This window comes from Suillus discolor, assembly GCF_016758755.1.
Source record: "Suillus discolor strain FC423 chromosome Unknown F5147scaffold_22, whole genome shotgun sequence".
Lineage (NCBI taxonomy): Eukaryota > Fungi > Basidiomycota > Agaricomycetes > Boletales > Suillaceae > Suillus > Suillus discolor.
In genome coordinates, this window is record NW_024541269.1 from 242,210 (window position 1) to 258,480 (window position 16,271).

The 16,271-nt window shown below is 48.6% G+C and overlaps 6 protein-coding genes across 6 annotated transcripts; 3 read left to right on the plus strand and 3 right to left on the minus strand.

The window, feature by feature from the left end:
• The first annotated feature begins 802 nt into the window (after positions 1-802).
• F5147DRAFT_690748 (MFS general substrate transporter) lies at positions 803-3,538 on the plus strand. The gene is made up of 15 exons (XM_041437091.1): positions 803-935; positions 990-1,533; positions 1,593-1,637; positions 1,693-1,752; positions 1,809-1,821; positions 1,874-1,977; positions 2,030-2,101; positions 2,153-2,159; positions 2,221-2,364; positions 2,413-2,556; positions 2,608-2,685; positions 2,734-2,777; positions 2,828-3,014; positions 3,066-3,171; positions 3,231-3,538. Exons 2-15 carry the CDS (start codon positions 1,243-1,245, stop codon positions 3,301-3,303), a joined length of 1,368 nt encoding a protein of 455 aa, XP_041293760.1. The 5' UTR covers positions 803-935; positions 990-1,242; the 3' UTR covers positions 3,304-3,538.
• An 818-nt stretch (positions 3,539-4,356) lies between these two features.
• On the plus strand, positions 4,357-6,955 carry F5147DRAFT_836452 (MFS general substrate transporter). The gene is made up of 13 exons (XM_041443999.1): positions 4,357-5,053; positions 5,107-5,151; positions 5,207-5,266; positions 5,323-5,335; positions 5,388-5,491; positions 5,548-5,619; positions 5,669-5,675; positions 5,737-5,880; positions 5,927-6,070; positions 6,122-6,199; positions 6,249-6,531; positions 6,582-6,687; positions 6,747-6,955. The coding sequence occupies exons 1-13, from the start codon at positions 4,610-4,612 to the stop codon at positions 6,804-6,806; spliced, it is 1,560 nt and encodes a 519-aa protein (XP_041293761.1). The 5' UTR covers positions 4,357-4,609; the 3' UTR covers positions 6,807-6,955.
• Positions 6,956-7,967: 1,012 nt separating this feature from the next.
• F5147DRAFT_141059 (nuclear pore complex assembly-domain-containing protein) lies at positions 7,968-10,431 on the minus strand. The gene is made up of 4 exons (XM_041428239.1): positions 10,411-10,431; positions 9,964-10,350; positions 9,631-9,907; positions 7,968-9,573 (listed from the first exon to the last, which is right to left on the minus strand). Exons 1-4 carry the CDS (start codon positions 10,417-10,419, stop codon positions 8,015-8,017), a joined length of 2,232 nt encoding a protein of 743 aa, XP_041293762.1. The 5' UTR covers positions 10,420-10,431; the 3' UTR covers positions 7,968-8,014.
• Positions 10,432-10,609: 178 nt separating this feature from the next.
• Positions 10,610-11,886, minus strand: F5147DRAFT_690766 (galactose-binding domain-like protein). Its single transcript, XM_041437092.1, has 5 exons — positions 11,772-11,886; positions 11,592-11,700; positions 11,477-11,537; positions 11,231-11,418; positions 10,610-11,179 (listed from the first exon to the last, which is right to left on the minus strand). Exons 1-5 carry the CDS (start codon positions 11,849-11,851, stop codon positions 11,000-11,002), a joined length of 618 nt encoding a protein of 205 aa, XP_041293763.1. The 5' UTR covers positions 11,852-11,886; the 3' UTR covers positions 10,610-10,999.
• Positions 11,887-13,203, plus strand: F5147DRAFT_690769 (uncharacterized protein). The gene has a single exon (XM_041437093.1). The coding sequence runs from the start codon at positions 12,001-12,003 to the stop codon at positions 12,994-12,996; it is 996 nt and encodes a 331-aa protein (XP_041293764.1). The 5' UTR covers positions 11,887-12,000; the 3' UTR covers positions 12,997-13,203.
• Positions 13,204-13,379: 176 nt separating this feature from the next.
• F5147DRAFT_634735 (serine/threonine protein kinase, negative regulator of sexual conjugation and meiosis) lies at positions 13,380-16,053 on the minus strand. Its single transcript, XM_041432869.1, has 2 exons — positions 15,177-16,053; positions 13,380-15,127 (listed from the first exon to the last, which is right to left on the minus strand). The coding sequence occupies exons 1-2, from the start codon at positions 15,766-15,768 to the stop codon at positions 13,614-13,616; spliced, it is 2,106 nt and encodes a 701-aa protein (XP_041293765.1). The 5' UTR covers positions 15,769-16,053; the 3' UTR covers positions 13,380-13,613.
• Positions 16,054-16,271: the final 218 nt, after the last annotated feature.

A 16,271-nucleotide genomic window follows, 5' to 3' on the forward strand; every position in this document is an offset into this window, starting at 1 on the left:
CGGTTCTAGTATTACTAAGTCCCACGTCTAATCTTCAGCCAGAAACGAGTGCTCACCGAACCCGATAGCAGGGGTGATCTGTTTGTTGAGGGTGATGAGATGGGGTGGTCATCCTCGTGATATTTCATCATAAATATCGTAGGGTACAGATCAGTGGCCATCCTCCAATCATGGCGCAAAATCCAGACAATGAGAAACTCGCCAGCCACGCGGCAAGACGCCCCTTGATAGGCTCCTCAGCCGGCACACACTCATGAAGAAAAGTGTTCAACTAGATTGCGGCATGATTAGAAAGTAAAAACATCATGAACAACATTTTCGCCCGCACACTGCATAGAATACCGGTTCTTTCTCGAAATCATGCTGCGGCACTACTAGATTAGAAAAAGATACCATCAATGACACCATTTTCTCCATATCATCCAATACGGGCACTACGACAGTTGTATGTTCTGCCATCATGGTTCATTTGTCCCCTGGAGCATCGACGTCATGGCGGCCCCACTGACTCATGGTTGAACAACTTGCCAAAAATTCTTCGTGGCAAGTAATGCACTCGCGCAGTTTCTTACTTAGCGCGTTGGAGGCTGACGAGCGAGAAACAGCTTAGCCGTGGCGCAGGCGCCTTCCCAACTCTGCTTCGAGTGTAGAGGGGCGGACTGCGAGGGTCGAGCGTGGACTAGACTCGTATAGGCTCTGAGTAGTCGTGTTATGGTTAGGTAAGCCGTACGGCATTTGCCTTGGTCACCGGTTTGATGGGCTGGGGTTGAATTTTACACTCGAGTTACGAGTCACACATCATAATAGACTTCGGTGATCATCATGATATATTGGCCCTCGCAGACCGGCAGTCCGCCCCTCTACACTCGAAGCAGCGGTGGGAAAGAGCTCGAGTTTTGCGACAACGTGCTCCTGGCATTGCACTAATATTAGTAGTAAGTTTTACACTTGTTTACGTACTGACTTATAAACTCGTTATCAACAATCAGTTAGTTTGACGCTCACCCGCATGATCAAGCCTCCAGACTTCAGAGCCTTTGCGGGCCCCACGGCTTATAATTCTTCACTCGTAGCTCTTCTCAGGAAACGTAATGTCCTTTAGAGGAATATTGAATCAGAGTCCTATATCAGTCCTCCTCTGCTGCTTACTCGGACGCATTTCAAATTTCGTTTCTCAGTCATAAGCTTGGATCCAAGAGCATTCATAGGCCGTGGTTCACGTATACGACTTCAAAACTCATCATGCAGACGACGACAATCAGTGAAGGCCATACGGTTTCACACCATCCCACAATTGGCCCTCAGCACGATCTTAAAGAAAGTGACAAACACAATGAACGAGTTGAAATGGGAGTGGGGTTGTCTGCAAGTGATTCAAGAGCGGCGTCTGTCTCTGATATGAAAGCCCAAACGAAACGTCAGCGGCTGCGCGCACGGGTGCAATTTGCGACAGTTTGTGGGTCTATGTACCTTGCTGGATGGAATGACGGGACGACTGGTCCATTGCTCCCCCGGATACAGGAAGTGTATGGCGTAGGTTGTTTCAAATACCCGCAGTTCTCTTTTAAGTTTACCTCCTATCGTCTTGACAGCTGAATTTCACTGTCGTATCCCTGATATTCGTGTTCGCATGTGTTGTAAGATTTCACTGCAGCCTGTCAGATTCACCGATAAATCTGAGTTACTCGACAGGGCTTCCTATCTGGAGCATTTGCAAACCTATATCTGAATGGCAGATTCGGTTTCGGGAAAGTAAGTTCATCTTCGATTTTTTTTGTACGATCTCTGAGGTGCACTCTATGGTCTAGGTGATTGTATTAGGTGAGGGCGGATCATTGAAAGCAGAGGCCACGATCGCCTAATCATTGCTCAGGATCTGCGTGTCAAGTTATAGCGTACGCCATAGAGGCGGGTGCTTTGCCATTTCCTGCATTCGTGCTAGGTTACGCCATCAATGGCTTTGGAATGGCTCTACAGGCAAGTTACACCAATGCAATGGATTCTACGGTCCTGATGGACCTGAAATTAGGACGCGCAATCGAATGGTTATGTGGCCTGTCTCAAGGATAACCCCGAGATGAAAATGGGGATCCTCCATGCAGTAAGTGTGTCATCTTGTCTGTGAACTCTCAATTTATCTTGCCATTCAAAGGTATACGGTACGTTACACCTATTTCATGGGGATGCAACGTGAAGGATGTTCCTATTTTCACATTTCAGGTGCTGGCGCTTTGTCGTCCCCATTGGTAGCAACGCAATTTGCCCAGCTTCCGCATTGGTCATTTCACTACCTGTGCAGCCTCGGTGTTGCGTTCATAAACATAGTATCGTTGATTGCAGTCTTTGGGCTGAAAACACAGGATGGTATGACAAGCACTTATATTATTGAGAAGATGGCTGAGCATCTCACAGAGTGCCTCGCTCAGATTGGACAGCCAGCAGTCGAAAAGGGGACAAGTGAGAAGAGCCAGTTCAGCCAGATATTGCGGCTCAGAGAAGTCCACCTCCTCGCCTTCTTCATTTTAATATATGTAGGAGTGGAGGTCACTATGGGTGGTAAGTATACAATTCAAGTGGAGAAATTGCTCACTCAGAATACTACTCTAGGGTGGATGGTGACGTACATAATTGACGTGCGCGGAGGAGGTCCAAGTTCGGGATATATATCATCAGGGTTTTTTGGAGGTAAGCTTTTCCGGGTATGCTAGGGGTTCGAATTTCACTTGTAAATAGGTCTCATGATTGGCCGTGTCGGTCTTTTGTGGGTGAACAAAAAGGCAACTCTCTATCCGTTTATAGCATGCAACATTGATCTCAAAGATCACAGGTTGGGGAACGTCGTGTTTTGTTCATTTATGCTATCCTCGCAATTGGGCTACAACTAGTAGTATGGCTGGTACCTTCGCTCATTGGTGCAGGCGTTGCGATCTCCCTAATTGGAGTAATTTTGGGGCCGATGTATCCCATCGCTATGAATCACACAGTACGAATTCTCCCTGAGTGGCTCGTCACAGGTAATTTTGTGTTTAGTAGCACGAGTATGGTCAACTGAAACCTGAATGTAGGGTCTATTGGTTGGATAGCAGGCTTCGGGCAAGCAGGTTCTGCGCTCTTACCATTCTTAACCGGTGCCATTGCATCGGGGGCGGGAATCAAGAGTCTGCAGCCATTGTGAGTGTTCCTTATAGTTGTGTCTGTGCTTAATAAACTGATCGTTGGTGGCACACAAGTCTTGTTTCGATGATGGCGTTCATGACTGTCTTGTGGGCTTTAGTGCCGAGAACTGCTAGGAGAACTGAATGATAGCCGTTAGCTATATGGGCTGACATTTGGAAATAGATTCATTTAATGACCTCATTGTGGACCCCTTATAACCGGGTTGTCAGTGAATTCTTTTACCTATTTGCCCAGACTCCAACCATTCGGTTATCCTTCATCCCAGTACAGCCACCTTTGTCTTAGATAATCGAGTTGATTGAAACCCAGCCGTAGTAATCACTGGATGTGTCAATTTTCTTCTCTATGACCATTTACCATCAATTCGAGGTCACAGAGACATCAAGTTGACTGAATGACTTCACTCTTTCATATGTTAATGAGATATTCCTCTGTCCTACTCAAGGCTTCCCATTTGATCGGCCCAACAGTCATCAGAGTCAATCACCCGGGAATCGGCAAGAACTTGACAAGTTGTCTCAACCATTATGATCCAAAATTCAATTCATTGGCTCGTGTCATATTAAGCTCCACTCGGTCACGCAAGGAATGATTCTACAGCTTTCAGCATTGCGCCAGTGATTACCCATGTGATCGGGGACATTAATCGTCTTGGTCACAACCATTATGGCTCAAAATTCAATCCGTTGGTTCGTGTCACATCTTTCATCCATAGACCAGTGCACACATAAACCAGTGCATCGAGGGTGAAAGAACTTCAAGTTGGCTGGTTGACTTGAAAATTCATCTTTCCTTCACAAGGCTAAGTAAACCCTCCCCTACCAGATTTACGAAAATTATTGCAACTATTAACTATATATAGTTGATCATGACACTCTAGTCTGTTCACCGGACTGCCAGTTCAGTGATGACCACGTCATTTCTTGCAGTTGGTCAGCCTCCCGTGTCTTGCGCTCGAATCTTTTAGACCCTTCCATCAACTCATCAGCAATCAATTCTAGACCCGCGAAATAGTCCAAGTCATCAAAGTCTGGACTCTGCTGCGATGAGAGGAATCCATGCAAAATGATGTTTGCAACTCATCGGCAAGAGCAGCATCGACTCCGTGTTCAGGACAGGTACGCATATGTGCATGTTTTCGATGAACACCATAGTCGATTTTTTATTGTTTCTCAGTAGGAATAAATACCAGGTCATCGTATTTCTGCCGACTTCCGCCAAGCACCCTCGACCTACTGCCGGCAATTGCCGCTTGGCAATTCACTAGCAGAATGCCGCCATTCTGCCAACACTAAGCTGCGGATTGGGTTGCGGGTTGGGCCACGGGTTGACACGTACCCCTGCGATGATGCTCTAACCGGGTGGGTACGGGTACGCCTCTGGAACATTTGGTACCAAGCGGGTTGGGTGCAGGTATGAACCGGGTCGACCCATGTCACGCCCTATGAAAAGGAAGATCGAAACGTCCTTTATCAGTACTTCCTCTGTTCCTTCCTCGAACACACTGAACCTTCAACTTTCGTTTCCGAGCCATAACCTTGGATCCAAAAACATCCTTAGGCCGTGGTTCACATATTTGTTTTCAGAACTCATTATGCAGATGACGACGATCAGTGAAGGTCATACGGTTTCGCACCATCCCACAATTGGCCCTCATCACAAATTTAAAGAGAGTGACAAACACAATGAAATGCAAGTGGGGTCCTCTGCAAGTGATTCAAGAGCAGCCTCTGTCTTTGACCTGAAAGCCCAAACGAAGCCTCAGCGGCTGCGCGCGCGAGTGCAATTTGCAACAGTTTGTGGGGCGATGTATCTAGCTGGATGGAATGATGGGACGACTGGTCCATTGCTCCCCCGGATACAGAAAGTGTATGACGTAGGTTGTTTCAAACACCCGCAGTTCTCTTTTACCTCCTATCGCCTTGACAGCTGAATTTTGCTGTCGTATCCCTGATATTCGTGTTCGCATGTGTTGTAAGATTTCATTGCAGCCTGCAAGATTTGTCGATGAGTCTGAATTATTCGGTAGGGCTTCCTATCTGGAGCGTTTGCAAACCTTTATCTAGATGGGAGATTCGGTTTTGGGAAGGTAAGTTTATCTTCGATGATTTTTTTGCGATCTCTGAGGCTCGCTCCGTGGTCTAGGTGATCGTGATAGGTGAAGGCGGATTATTGAAAGCAAAGGTCATAATCGCCTTATCATTGCTCAGGATCTGCGTGTCAAGTTATAGCGTACGCCATAGAGGCAGCTGCTTTGCCATTTCCTGCATTTGTGCTAGGTTACGTTATCAATGGCTTTGGAATGGCTCTACAGGTAAGTTACACAAGTGCAATAGATTCTACGGCCGCCCTGATGAACCCTGAACTCAGGACGCACAATCGAATGGTTTTGTAGCCAGTCTCAAGGATAACCCCGAGGTGAAAATGGGGATCCTCCATGCGGTAAGTGTTATCTTGTCCGTGAACTCTCAATTTATCTTGCTGTTGAAAGGTATACGGTACGTCATATCTCTTCCATGGTGATGCAACGTGATGGATGTTCCTATTTTCACTTTTCAGGTGGTGGTGCTTTGTCGTCCCCTTTGGTAGCAACGCAATTTGCCCAGCTTCCGCATTGGTCATTTCACTACCTGTGCAGCCTTGGTGTTGCGTTCATAAACACTGTATTGTTGATTGCAGTCTTTGGGCTGAAAACACAGGATGGTATGATAAGCACTCATTGTTGAGAATACAGCTAAGCAACTCACAGAGTGCCTCGCTCAGATTGGACAACCACCAGGGGAAAAGGGGACAAGTGAGAAGAGCCAGTTTAGCCAGATATTGCGGCTCAGAGCAGTGCACATCCTCGCCTTCTTCATTTTGACATTGGTAGGAGTGGAGGTCACTGTGGGTGGTAAGTATACAACTCAAGTGGAGAAAATGCTCACTCAGAATACTACTCCAGGGTGGATGGTGACGTACATAATCGACGTGCGCGGAGGAGGTCCAAGTTCGGGATATATATCATCAGGGTTTTGGGGAGGTAAGCTTTTCTGGTTATGCTAGGAACTCGACTGTTTATTTTTCAACAGGTCTCATGGTTGGCCGTGTCACTCTTCTGTGGGTAAACAAAAAGGCAAGTTCCTATCCCGTTTATGGCATGCAACATAGATACCAAAGATTACAGGTTGGGGAACGTCGTGTTTTGTTCATTTATGCTATCCTCGCAATTGGGCTACAACTAGTAGTATGGCTGGTGCCTTCGCTCATCGGTGGAGGCGTTGCGGTCTCCCTAATTGGAGTAATTTTGGGGCCGATGTATCCCATCGCTATGAATCACACAGTACGAATCCTCCCTGAATGGCTCAGTCACAGGTAATTCGTGTTTAGTAGCACAAGCATGGTCAACTGAAACCTGAATGTAGGGTCTATTGGTTGGATAGCAGGCTTCGGGCAGGCAGGTTCTGCGCTCTTGCCATTCTTAACCGGTGCCATTGCATCGAAGACGGGAATCAAGAGTTTGCAGCCATTGTGAGTGTTCCATATACTTGTGCCTGTGCTTAATAAACTGATCGTTGGTGGCACAAAAGTCTCGTTTCGATGATGGCATTCCTGACCGTCTTATGGGCTCTGGTGCCGACAACTGCTAGGGGAACTAAATGATATATGCTCGATCAGCTGTGTCTTGTGGATGGTTTGGCATGTGGTAGTAGATTCATTTAATGACCTCGTTATGACACCCCTCAGGCTAAGTATCAGTGAATTCGTGCAAGTTTTGCCCAATGTTCACAAAACGTAAGCACTGGGCTTACAATTCCCCTTGTACCGGTTCGAAGTAATGCCTTATGGAATTCCCTTCGTACTCACTTACATATATGTAAAAGCCAGTCCTTACTTTCCGTATCTTCAGTGAATTAACTCTCCCTCACTCATTCTCTCATGGTCCGAATCAATCCCCGTCGAACTCAATAACAGCCTTACACATTATACAGCGCAAAGGGTGAGTCACGAGGATCCAAAGCAATCTAAACTTCACACAGGACACGTCGTTCGTAACAAATATCTCCACATCTTGAAAGAGCTGTCAATCAGATGTCAAGAATGCAACACGCACAACGACGCAGTTCCCCATTCCCTATTTATTTGTCCCGCATTCACGCACTAGCTGGCCCTAACGGACAATAAACAAGGATCCAAAAAAAAAGATGAGTGTAGCGATGATGGGATCAGAGACTTCGAAGTCGACTGCAATCTCAACTTTGAACGGCCTTAGAATCTTCTTGAGCTACACCGTGTTGTAGCGGCCGCGCCAGCATACCCGTCGTCGAAATTCGTGTGCTTTCCTATTTTTCATTGCCCTTACAGGAGGCGATAGCAGTTCTAGCTACACGGAAGCCACTGATGAATCGACAACCGGTGCACAGGCATCTTAGTAGAAGTTACCTAGTTTCTCGTATCTCATAGATGTGCCGCCATTCTCATCCTGTCGTACGGCTCTCCCTGATCCAGCCACATCGGTGGGACAAAATGGCGTAGTCGAGGAGGCCTGGCATTTCTTGGACCTCACATCGTACTTGCAGCTCCATACTATGTTCCCTTGTGCCTCCGATGAGTGTGACCTCCAAATGGACCCTCAGTTTCTTTGCATCGTGTGCATGGGAAACTAAATTCGCAATGATTTCCTCGTGCTGGAATAAGCGCGCAAACAAGGTAAATACAAATGCATGTGCATGGCAAAATTACCTTCGTCGACCCCCGGGTTAGTTGACCAATACACGATGAGTATAGCGATTGATAAGGAGGGCATGGAAATACTAAAAGTTTGAAGTCGACTGCACTCAAAAACACGACAGCAATCTCAACTCTTGACGGCCTTTCTTCTTGAGCTACTCCGTGTAGCATTGGCCGCGCCAGTACCCGTTGTCGAATTTCGTGTGCTTTTCCTAGGTTTGGCCGCCTCCACAGAAGGCGGTGACGGTTCTGGCGACACGGAAAGCACTGATGAAGCCGTTGACAACCTAGATGATCGGCGCGCAGGCGTCTTTTCGTCCTTCACAGGTTTGACTTTGATTGAGGTGCCCGTTCGGGTTTTACGAGCCGTACGTGACGGCGGCAGGGGAGTGATATCATCTTCGTCCCGGTCTTCTTCATCATCAAGTAAAGAGCCAGGTATGGTCTGTGCGAGAACAGGATTATTTGTATTATCTTTCCAGGAACTAACGGGTTTGCGTCGAGGACTAGGTGAACGCGCGCGAGGCTGAGGCCGACGGGCACCGCGATGTCGCGGAACAGCGCTTTTGAGAGGGGAACCAGCATCACTTTCGTCCTCGTCCTCATCATAAAATGCGCCTGGAGGTGCACGTTTCTTGGTTTCCACCTGCTTAGACGCGGGTGCACGAGTGCGTTGTTCAGGTGAGCTCTTGTTGCCAAACACGGAGAAGCCGAGCTCAGGCTCATCATCCATGTCATCCGGCATGCTACTGACGTCGCCATCTTCATGGATGATGAAGGCATTATCGTCATCAGATTCCATGCTGATGTCGTCTGCCCTGTGAGAATGAGGCCGTGTGGGCACGTCCTCTGTGGGAAGTGCACGGCTCGTTCCAGTCGATACTGGCGGAGGTTTGTAGAATGCATTCGGTGCCTGTTTGGCACTGCCAGTTTTCTCAAACAGTGATGTAGTTGGCGCGTTGGATGCGTAGGTAGTCTTTGATAAGGCAGTGCTATGCGCGAATTTGATTCCAGATTGGCCCACGAGGGGTACAGGCGGCGCAGCAACAGGTTTGCGCAATGGAAGCTGACCAAATGGTGATACAGCGGGTGACTTTTGGGGTGGCGAGGAGAGGAAACTCCCTGGAATGGACCCAGCGAATGATGGTTTTAGCTCAAACCGACCAGAACTAGAGAAACTGGTATGCTTGTCAGGGATTCGGGGTGTAAGACTATTCGGTCTACTAGGGGAAGCCTCATTCAAAGAACTTGCGGATGGAATCTCCTCCCATGACATGCTGAGATCACCTAGAGGGGCTCTAGGTTTCGGAGGCGCGGTTTTCGCTGCCTGAGGGGTCGGGGCAGGAGGTAACGTACTTGGTTGGTTAAGCAAACCCTCCACCATTGTTCTTTCCACAAATGTCATATTCCCCAAGATGTCATCCATTATCTTCTTTCTCTCTCGCCCGGCTTTCACGCCCTCTGCACCAGCAGACCCTACGGTAGAAAACTGGCGATCTAGTTGGATGGCTGCCAAATATTCTCCACTTTGGACAAGTCGGACGCAGACAAGGTCTTGCACAATGGCAATAGAAGCAGCTGGAATGTCATGCGGTGGCTTAAGAGCATATGCATGGAGCAGAGACTGTTCCGGAGGGGATAGAGGGAATGCTACGAGCTGTGCCAACGGTCCAGAGCGTGGCTTGGCTATTAAAAACACATGATATTAACAAGGTCACAAGGAACATTGGTCGGTTTACGCACGCGAAAGACACCACTCTAGGAGCTTATTGAGTAGACGCGTACGCGTGTCAGAGGAATCAGGAAAAGTGCGTTGAAACTGCCACGCGTCCCATAGACTTGAGTTAGCCAGCGCAAGCGCGTACATATCAATGTCGTCAGGTTCCATGAGCGGAGGCTTGGCGGTCCGAACGTATTTCACGATGAGTGGGGACGGATCCTCGGACAATGAAAGCGCCTGCATAATTTTGGAGGCGTAGTCCCTATTTAGTCTCGCATCTGAAAGTATGGAAACTGCTTTCTAAACCACTTGTCATAAGGTTCAAAGAAGCTATGATACCAGATACGACGACATACCTCAACGTGGATGCCAGTGTCCAGATGCCAATATGCATCTGCAAGGGACACAAACTGTGGTGGGATACACCTCTCCTCCGCATAAGTGGCCTCTCGTCCGTCTTGAAACCACTTCAGGAGGATATATACCAGACAGTCTTTCTTCAAGCTGTCATAACTCGAGCCATTGATAACATCCAGTAGCCTACGGAGCGAATGTAGGTCTGTAGGCGGATAAAGCATGTCTGGTTGACGGATGCCACCGCGTATGAGCAGAACGTCAAAAATTAGGACATCGGCCATCTGCGCGCGTCGGGATTCTATTTCTGCAGATCTGGTGGTGGTCCAAGGAAATTGATGTGGCATCCCGAAAAGCAGGAGCCAGTTTTGGACCACATTGCTATTGTCCTGAGGAAGTACAAGTCAGGTCAAACAAGGCTAAGCATCGCGCTTAAGGATGATACTCACGACGTCCATGCTACTTGTGATGGAACACGCCCGTTGAACCACTTCATCACGCCTTTCAACAAAGCATTGCTGATGTAATCAATTACGATAAACAGAAAATTAACCCCTGAAATCGGCCTGGCTGTATTCGTGATACACTACAAATATACAGTAGACACAAGTATATCCTTAAACCAGTCCCTCTATCGACGGTTTGCCTCATAGAGGGGCTGGTCGCCAGTCTAGAATTTACTGATGATGTCAATTGTCATCATCCTGCGGCTGGCCTGTATGATATCAGCAAAGATCTTGTTCTCGTCTGTGGCTCGCTGCCACTTGACAGGTTTGACGAGATATGACATGCATCACACTACACATGATGAAGTGAATTCAAGTTCAGGAAAATAGTTTGCCTTAATTTGTCATACAGGCTGTTCGTCACAGCCTGGTGTCCTCCACACTTAGCATATACGACAACTTCGGCAAGACTACACTTCCCAGAGGCTAACGGCCGTCACCGAATGCGTTCAGGGATTCGGTTGGCTGGTGACCAAAACTTCCGGTTAGTCATCAAATGTATATCATACAAGCACAAGGCAGGCAAAGTACATCACCGTGCAGTAGTCTGCTGCCCTCCTGTCTTCTGTGCAAGACGATCTACAAGGGGTGCATCAGCCGCATCCGCAGCAGCCACCTGTAACTTATTTGTTCCCTCTTTCCGCAGAGTCCGCACATCCCCTTTAAATCCAAGGTAGTAAACACGAGAAAGCTCTCCTCCAACCGACTCACGCTAATACGTATTCAGTTGATCGATTTCGTTATAAGGGTGAACAACACTCACAAAGTACAAGCTTAATGAATGAACGCTGGAAAACGCTGCAACTTTCAGGGGATATTCAACCACTGCCGTTTCACCCTCCAAGAGACTAATGTTTAAATGTGGTTTTGTACTTTCAGCGTCGCTGAAATCGATGATATTGGGGTAATTCGCGTAGACCCTGAGGTGGCGGGGTGTAGTTTCACCTCTGCCTGTACGTACGATGGCTGTGTGACGCAGACTCATCAAGTTTAAACGAGCATCAATCACCTAATTTGAGTATAATAGACTTAACGCGCACGTTCTGTGCGAAGGGCACATGTATGATCATCTGCGGAAAGCCATCATTAATCAAAGTGAATCTCTTCCCAGTGACGCAGCTCACTTGGTCGTCTACACCCGAATCTGCATATACAGTGGTATCCTCACGCTCACTCCATGGCTTGATAATCGCTTTGGCTTGCTCTGGTGTTGCCAGGTTGAGCCCGTGTACGCTTGATAGCATTTCGTCAAAGTCAGATATCTTTGCTAAATATCCCACCGTGATAAGTCAGCAAGTGCTTACTTCTCTCTATCGATTAACGGAAACAGGCTCGACAGGTCTGTCCCGCTGAGATCTGCAGCTAGGGAGTCATTTCCTTCCATTACCGGTACGTCGTGGTCAAAGTATCGACGAAACTTGAAACATCACTGGCACGGAACACTAACGCGTCGTCCCAAATCGACACAAACCAAATAGGGACAAACAACTCGGGACACCTTCGAAATTTCTACTTCCAACGCGCGCAAAGCAAATGCACAGACTTGCAAGAGCTAGCGCTTCCTCCGCGTTTCGACGGCCTCCAACTCATTCCCGCGTATTTCTGTGTAGACCATCAACTTCGTCTCTGAGACAGTTATCCACAGACCCTTCAAATTCCTCGCTACCCAATGAATTGTCAGAATCACAGTTACAAGACGTGGAGGCTATTGAGGAGGAAGAGAGCAATCATGCCTTTCCGGACGTCATGAAACCAGACCCTATTCACGACGATCTTTTAGCCATGGATTTTGCTCCTACCAAACGCACACCACACGCAAACCGCGTCGTGATACGCAGCGTTTATGAACAGCACGTCAACCAAATGCTAGAACCGGACAGTGCAGAAAAATCAGAGAATGGTGCCGAAGAAGACGATGCTGACGAGGAAGGCGAGGTCTCCCCACTCTCGAACCTCCCTCTCAGCCGGGAAGCTCTCGGGAAGCTGTACAAATTCCAGCTTATCTCTCGCCGCATCACACAACAGACAGGGAAGGGAAAAATACACCGGCAGTATGCGCTTGTTGTTGTGGGGAATGGAGATGGGTTAGTTGGTTATGGAGAGGGTAAGGACGAAGAATTGCCAAGGGCATCCGACAAGGCATTCGCCGCTGCTGTTCGTAATATGGACTCTGTCGAACGCTTCGAGAAGCGTACAGTGTGGACGGATATAGAAACAAAGCTCGGTTCTACCCACATCATCCTACGGCCTCGTCCCGTTGGCTTTGGATTGCGTTGTAACCCCAACGTGCATCAGGTGCTCAAAGCAGCAGGCATCAAGGATGCCAGTGCAAAAGTATGGGGTAGCCGTAATCCACTCAACGTCATCAAAGCTCTATTCAGGGTGCTGCAGGCCGGGAACGCGCCGCTAGCTATGGGTGATGGTTTTGGAGGGAAGGCCAAGAAGCTTGACAAGGGGTCTGGACTGCGTAACAAGAGCGCTGTAGAACGGGATCGTGGGCGGAAGCTCTTGGATCTCAGGACATACTGATATGGATTGCCGTTAGCTTTCATTCCCGTGTTTTGGCGTCCCTGTTTTGTGGCATTGCTTTCCGCGGAATAAATTGATCGATTCCAGTGTGTTCTTTTACTCTGCGTTCTTAGAGTCCAGCTGGTATGATCGAGACCCGAAGCGATTGTATGGTCAAAATAATGGTAACTTCAGGAAGGCACCCTTAGGCTGACGTTGGAAATTAAATTCTCTGCGATTGAGTAAGACAAACTGAAACCTCCAATGTCACTTTACCAAGTTCGAATGAAAGGTAACCTTATTTCACCTTCTACATAGAATGCACCCAAGATATCACATTAATTTGCCAGATACGGGTTCAAAGACAAGAAGAGTAAGACGGGGCACTCCTGATGGAACATGCGTGCTTGGATTGGTGAATTGCATGAAATCTAACAGCCGCATATCGATACATAAAATTTCGTGTACACCAGGTACTCATATATAATGCCTGGATAATTGCACAACAGTAAATGAAGAAAAATCGAAATCGAAAGATATGGTAAGATGGGGTCAAAAATGCTATTGTCTCGGCATGAGAAATTGTGAGTAGGTTGGAAGAATGATGATGTGAATGGATGTGAATAAGAAGTATACAACTAGCCACCAACTGTAGCGAACAGTTTTCCTGGCGAAAACCAGTGACGTTTTTGACGAGGTCGTGGGGCCTGCTGCCGGCATTGTTCATGTATAGCGGTTACAGCGGGTGGTGGCGGCTCGGGCATGCTGGGTGACGGCGACCGACGCCCCCATGTGGGACTCGAAGAAAAGAACGTAGAGAAGGGGAACGAGTCTGTGAAGGACCCCCTGCGTGAACGGGGCTGCTCTTCCGTCTGATGCGGCGGCGACGACGAGCGAGGGAATGAGAACCTCCACAGGCTTGAGGACCACCTCTTCTCCTCGCCTGCAGTGGAACGGGGGATGGGGATTGGGGCTGAGGGTGGAGGAGTGGGAAGGGGGGCATCGACGGAGCGAAAGGCATTCATGACCATGGAGGGTACAAGATGATTTATGGAGGGAGTGACTTGATCACGTCGCCAGGTGGCTAGAGTGGTGTCCTCAGCAACGTGATACGTGGGAGAGAGGTCGAGTTCCAGACCCACGACGCTGGAGGACGACGTGGAGGGGTATGATGATGGGGAATAGTCTGTTTCTGTGTAATCCCATGCGGAATCCATCCGCTGGCTTTCAGGAGTAGAATAAGCGCCTAAGTCAACCGAAGAAGGCATTCCAGAATTGGTCCAAGGCAAAGACAGCTTCGAAACTGAAGGTGGAGTTGGAAGGAAAAAACAGGAGGAGAACGGCGTAGAACTTTCAACGGCAGTGTGCATAGAGGAAAAGGTGGAGCGTGTTTCACTGCTACCAGTGAAAAATATACGACGCCCGCACACTGTGTTGATTTTGAGACCCTTGGCGGGAATGGGCGTGGGCCTACTGCACATCATACCCTCAGGAGTGGCGGGAACGGAAGGTAACGAGCTGGAATCAGGGGATTGGGGAGAGTATGTTGATGGTGGAGTACGAGGGGACTCGTAGATTTTGAGCGGCTCGATTAGAGACGGTGATGGCGACCGAATAGAGGATTCGATGGCCCAGGTCGCATTGCACGACGAGTATTGCTCCCAAGCCGGATTTTGTACAGAAAGCCTCGTAAAGTCCATCTCCGCATCCGAATCTTTGCTCCAAAAGGACTTGAGCTCGTCTTGAGCTTCAACAGGTTCCTCGTGATTAGAGGAGTCACTGTCGCTCTCAAGGTCGACATCAATCTCCCAGGCACAGCGGGCCATGCTGCCTTCGAATATCACGCCCTCGGCGTAGAAGTGTTCCACATCCTGAATCGCCACGCGAACCTCTGCAAGCGTAAAACGGTGCCTCCAATCCACTTCCAACATGCGGCAAAGAATCTCGTTCACTTCGGGTGAAATGGGGAGGACGGTCGGCAAAAAGTTAGCCGGGTCCTGCAAATATGCTTGGAACGTAGGGTCTGATGATGACGCCGACTTCCACGGATTCCGACCGGTTGCAAGGTTAAGGAGAATTATTGCTAATGACCAAATGTCGTTGAATAGGGGTGAATACGAGCCTGTCGGAGCGAATTCTCCTCCTTGACATTCTAAAATAGAGATGAGTATACGCGACGATTGGAGTGGCAGAATAAATACCTGGACTCATATGATATACGCTACCCGTCCGAAACTCCTCGCTAAACCTATCAGTCGTGGCAAGACCGAAATCGGTGATCGCAACTCGCATGCCACCATCGAAGCACAGGACATTCTCTGGCTTGAGATCACGATGGTATATGCCAAGCGAATGGCAGTACTCAACAGCGTCGAGGAGCTGTAGAAATATATGTTTGATAAGGTGGTCATGACCAAGATAGCGGCAGTTGTGTAATATCTGGGAGAAAAGGTCGCCGTCGCTAGCATAATCCATGATAATGTAGGTGTAGTTGCCCTCCTCGACCACCCTATGTAGTGTGACCACATTCGGATGCGCTGAAGCGAGGCGATGAAGAGCTATCTCACGGATGTGGAGCTGCCGCTGCCGCGTGCTGTGGTGGATGTGGGAGCTTATGAGGCACTTGACGGCGTAGGAAGTGAGTAGAGGATCACGGGTGTCAACGGCACGATAGACGACACCATAACCACCAACGCCCAGGACTTCTACGAGCTCTATGGTATTGTTGTCGATGACAGTGCCGAGAGCGGGGGGAGGAGGAGTGTTCGCAGAAGAGGATTGCTTGGACGGCATCCTGGCCGAAGTCACTTCTGGGAGAGTGGTGAGGGAGGAGGAAAGTCCTAATGGACTTGAATGGAAAGGCCTGTGGCGAGGGACGTTACGGAGAGGGAGGTAAACGGGAGAGGCGAAGAGTAATGATAGATGAGCGGCAGTTTAAATGGGTGACGTCTGTTTGGGGCGTGTTAAGCATGAGGCCGCGCCTGGTTTGGTGAGCGTGATAGATGAAGGGGGCGCAACGTTGAGATCCCCCTACGATAATGACATTATTGGCTTTTCTACGGTTCAGACATAACCCGAGCTGTATAACATTTCATTTTGCGTATGTTTCGGGTACCCCTAAATGGAAAAGGCGGCGAGCTCTATTACCGCATTGAGAGCCAAAGTGATCGATTCCGGTCTGACACGGCTTTCCAAAGAGGAGTTACTTGCTTAGGAATCCGAGGGCGGCGGCCATCAGTACTCAGTCAGTGACAGACTGTAGCAGATCGACCTTTGACTGACACAACTCTGTTAGA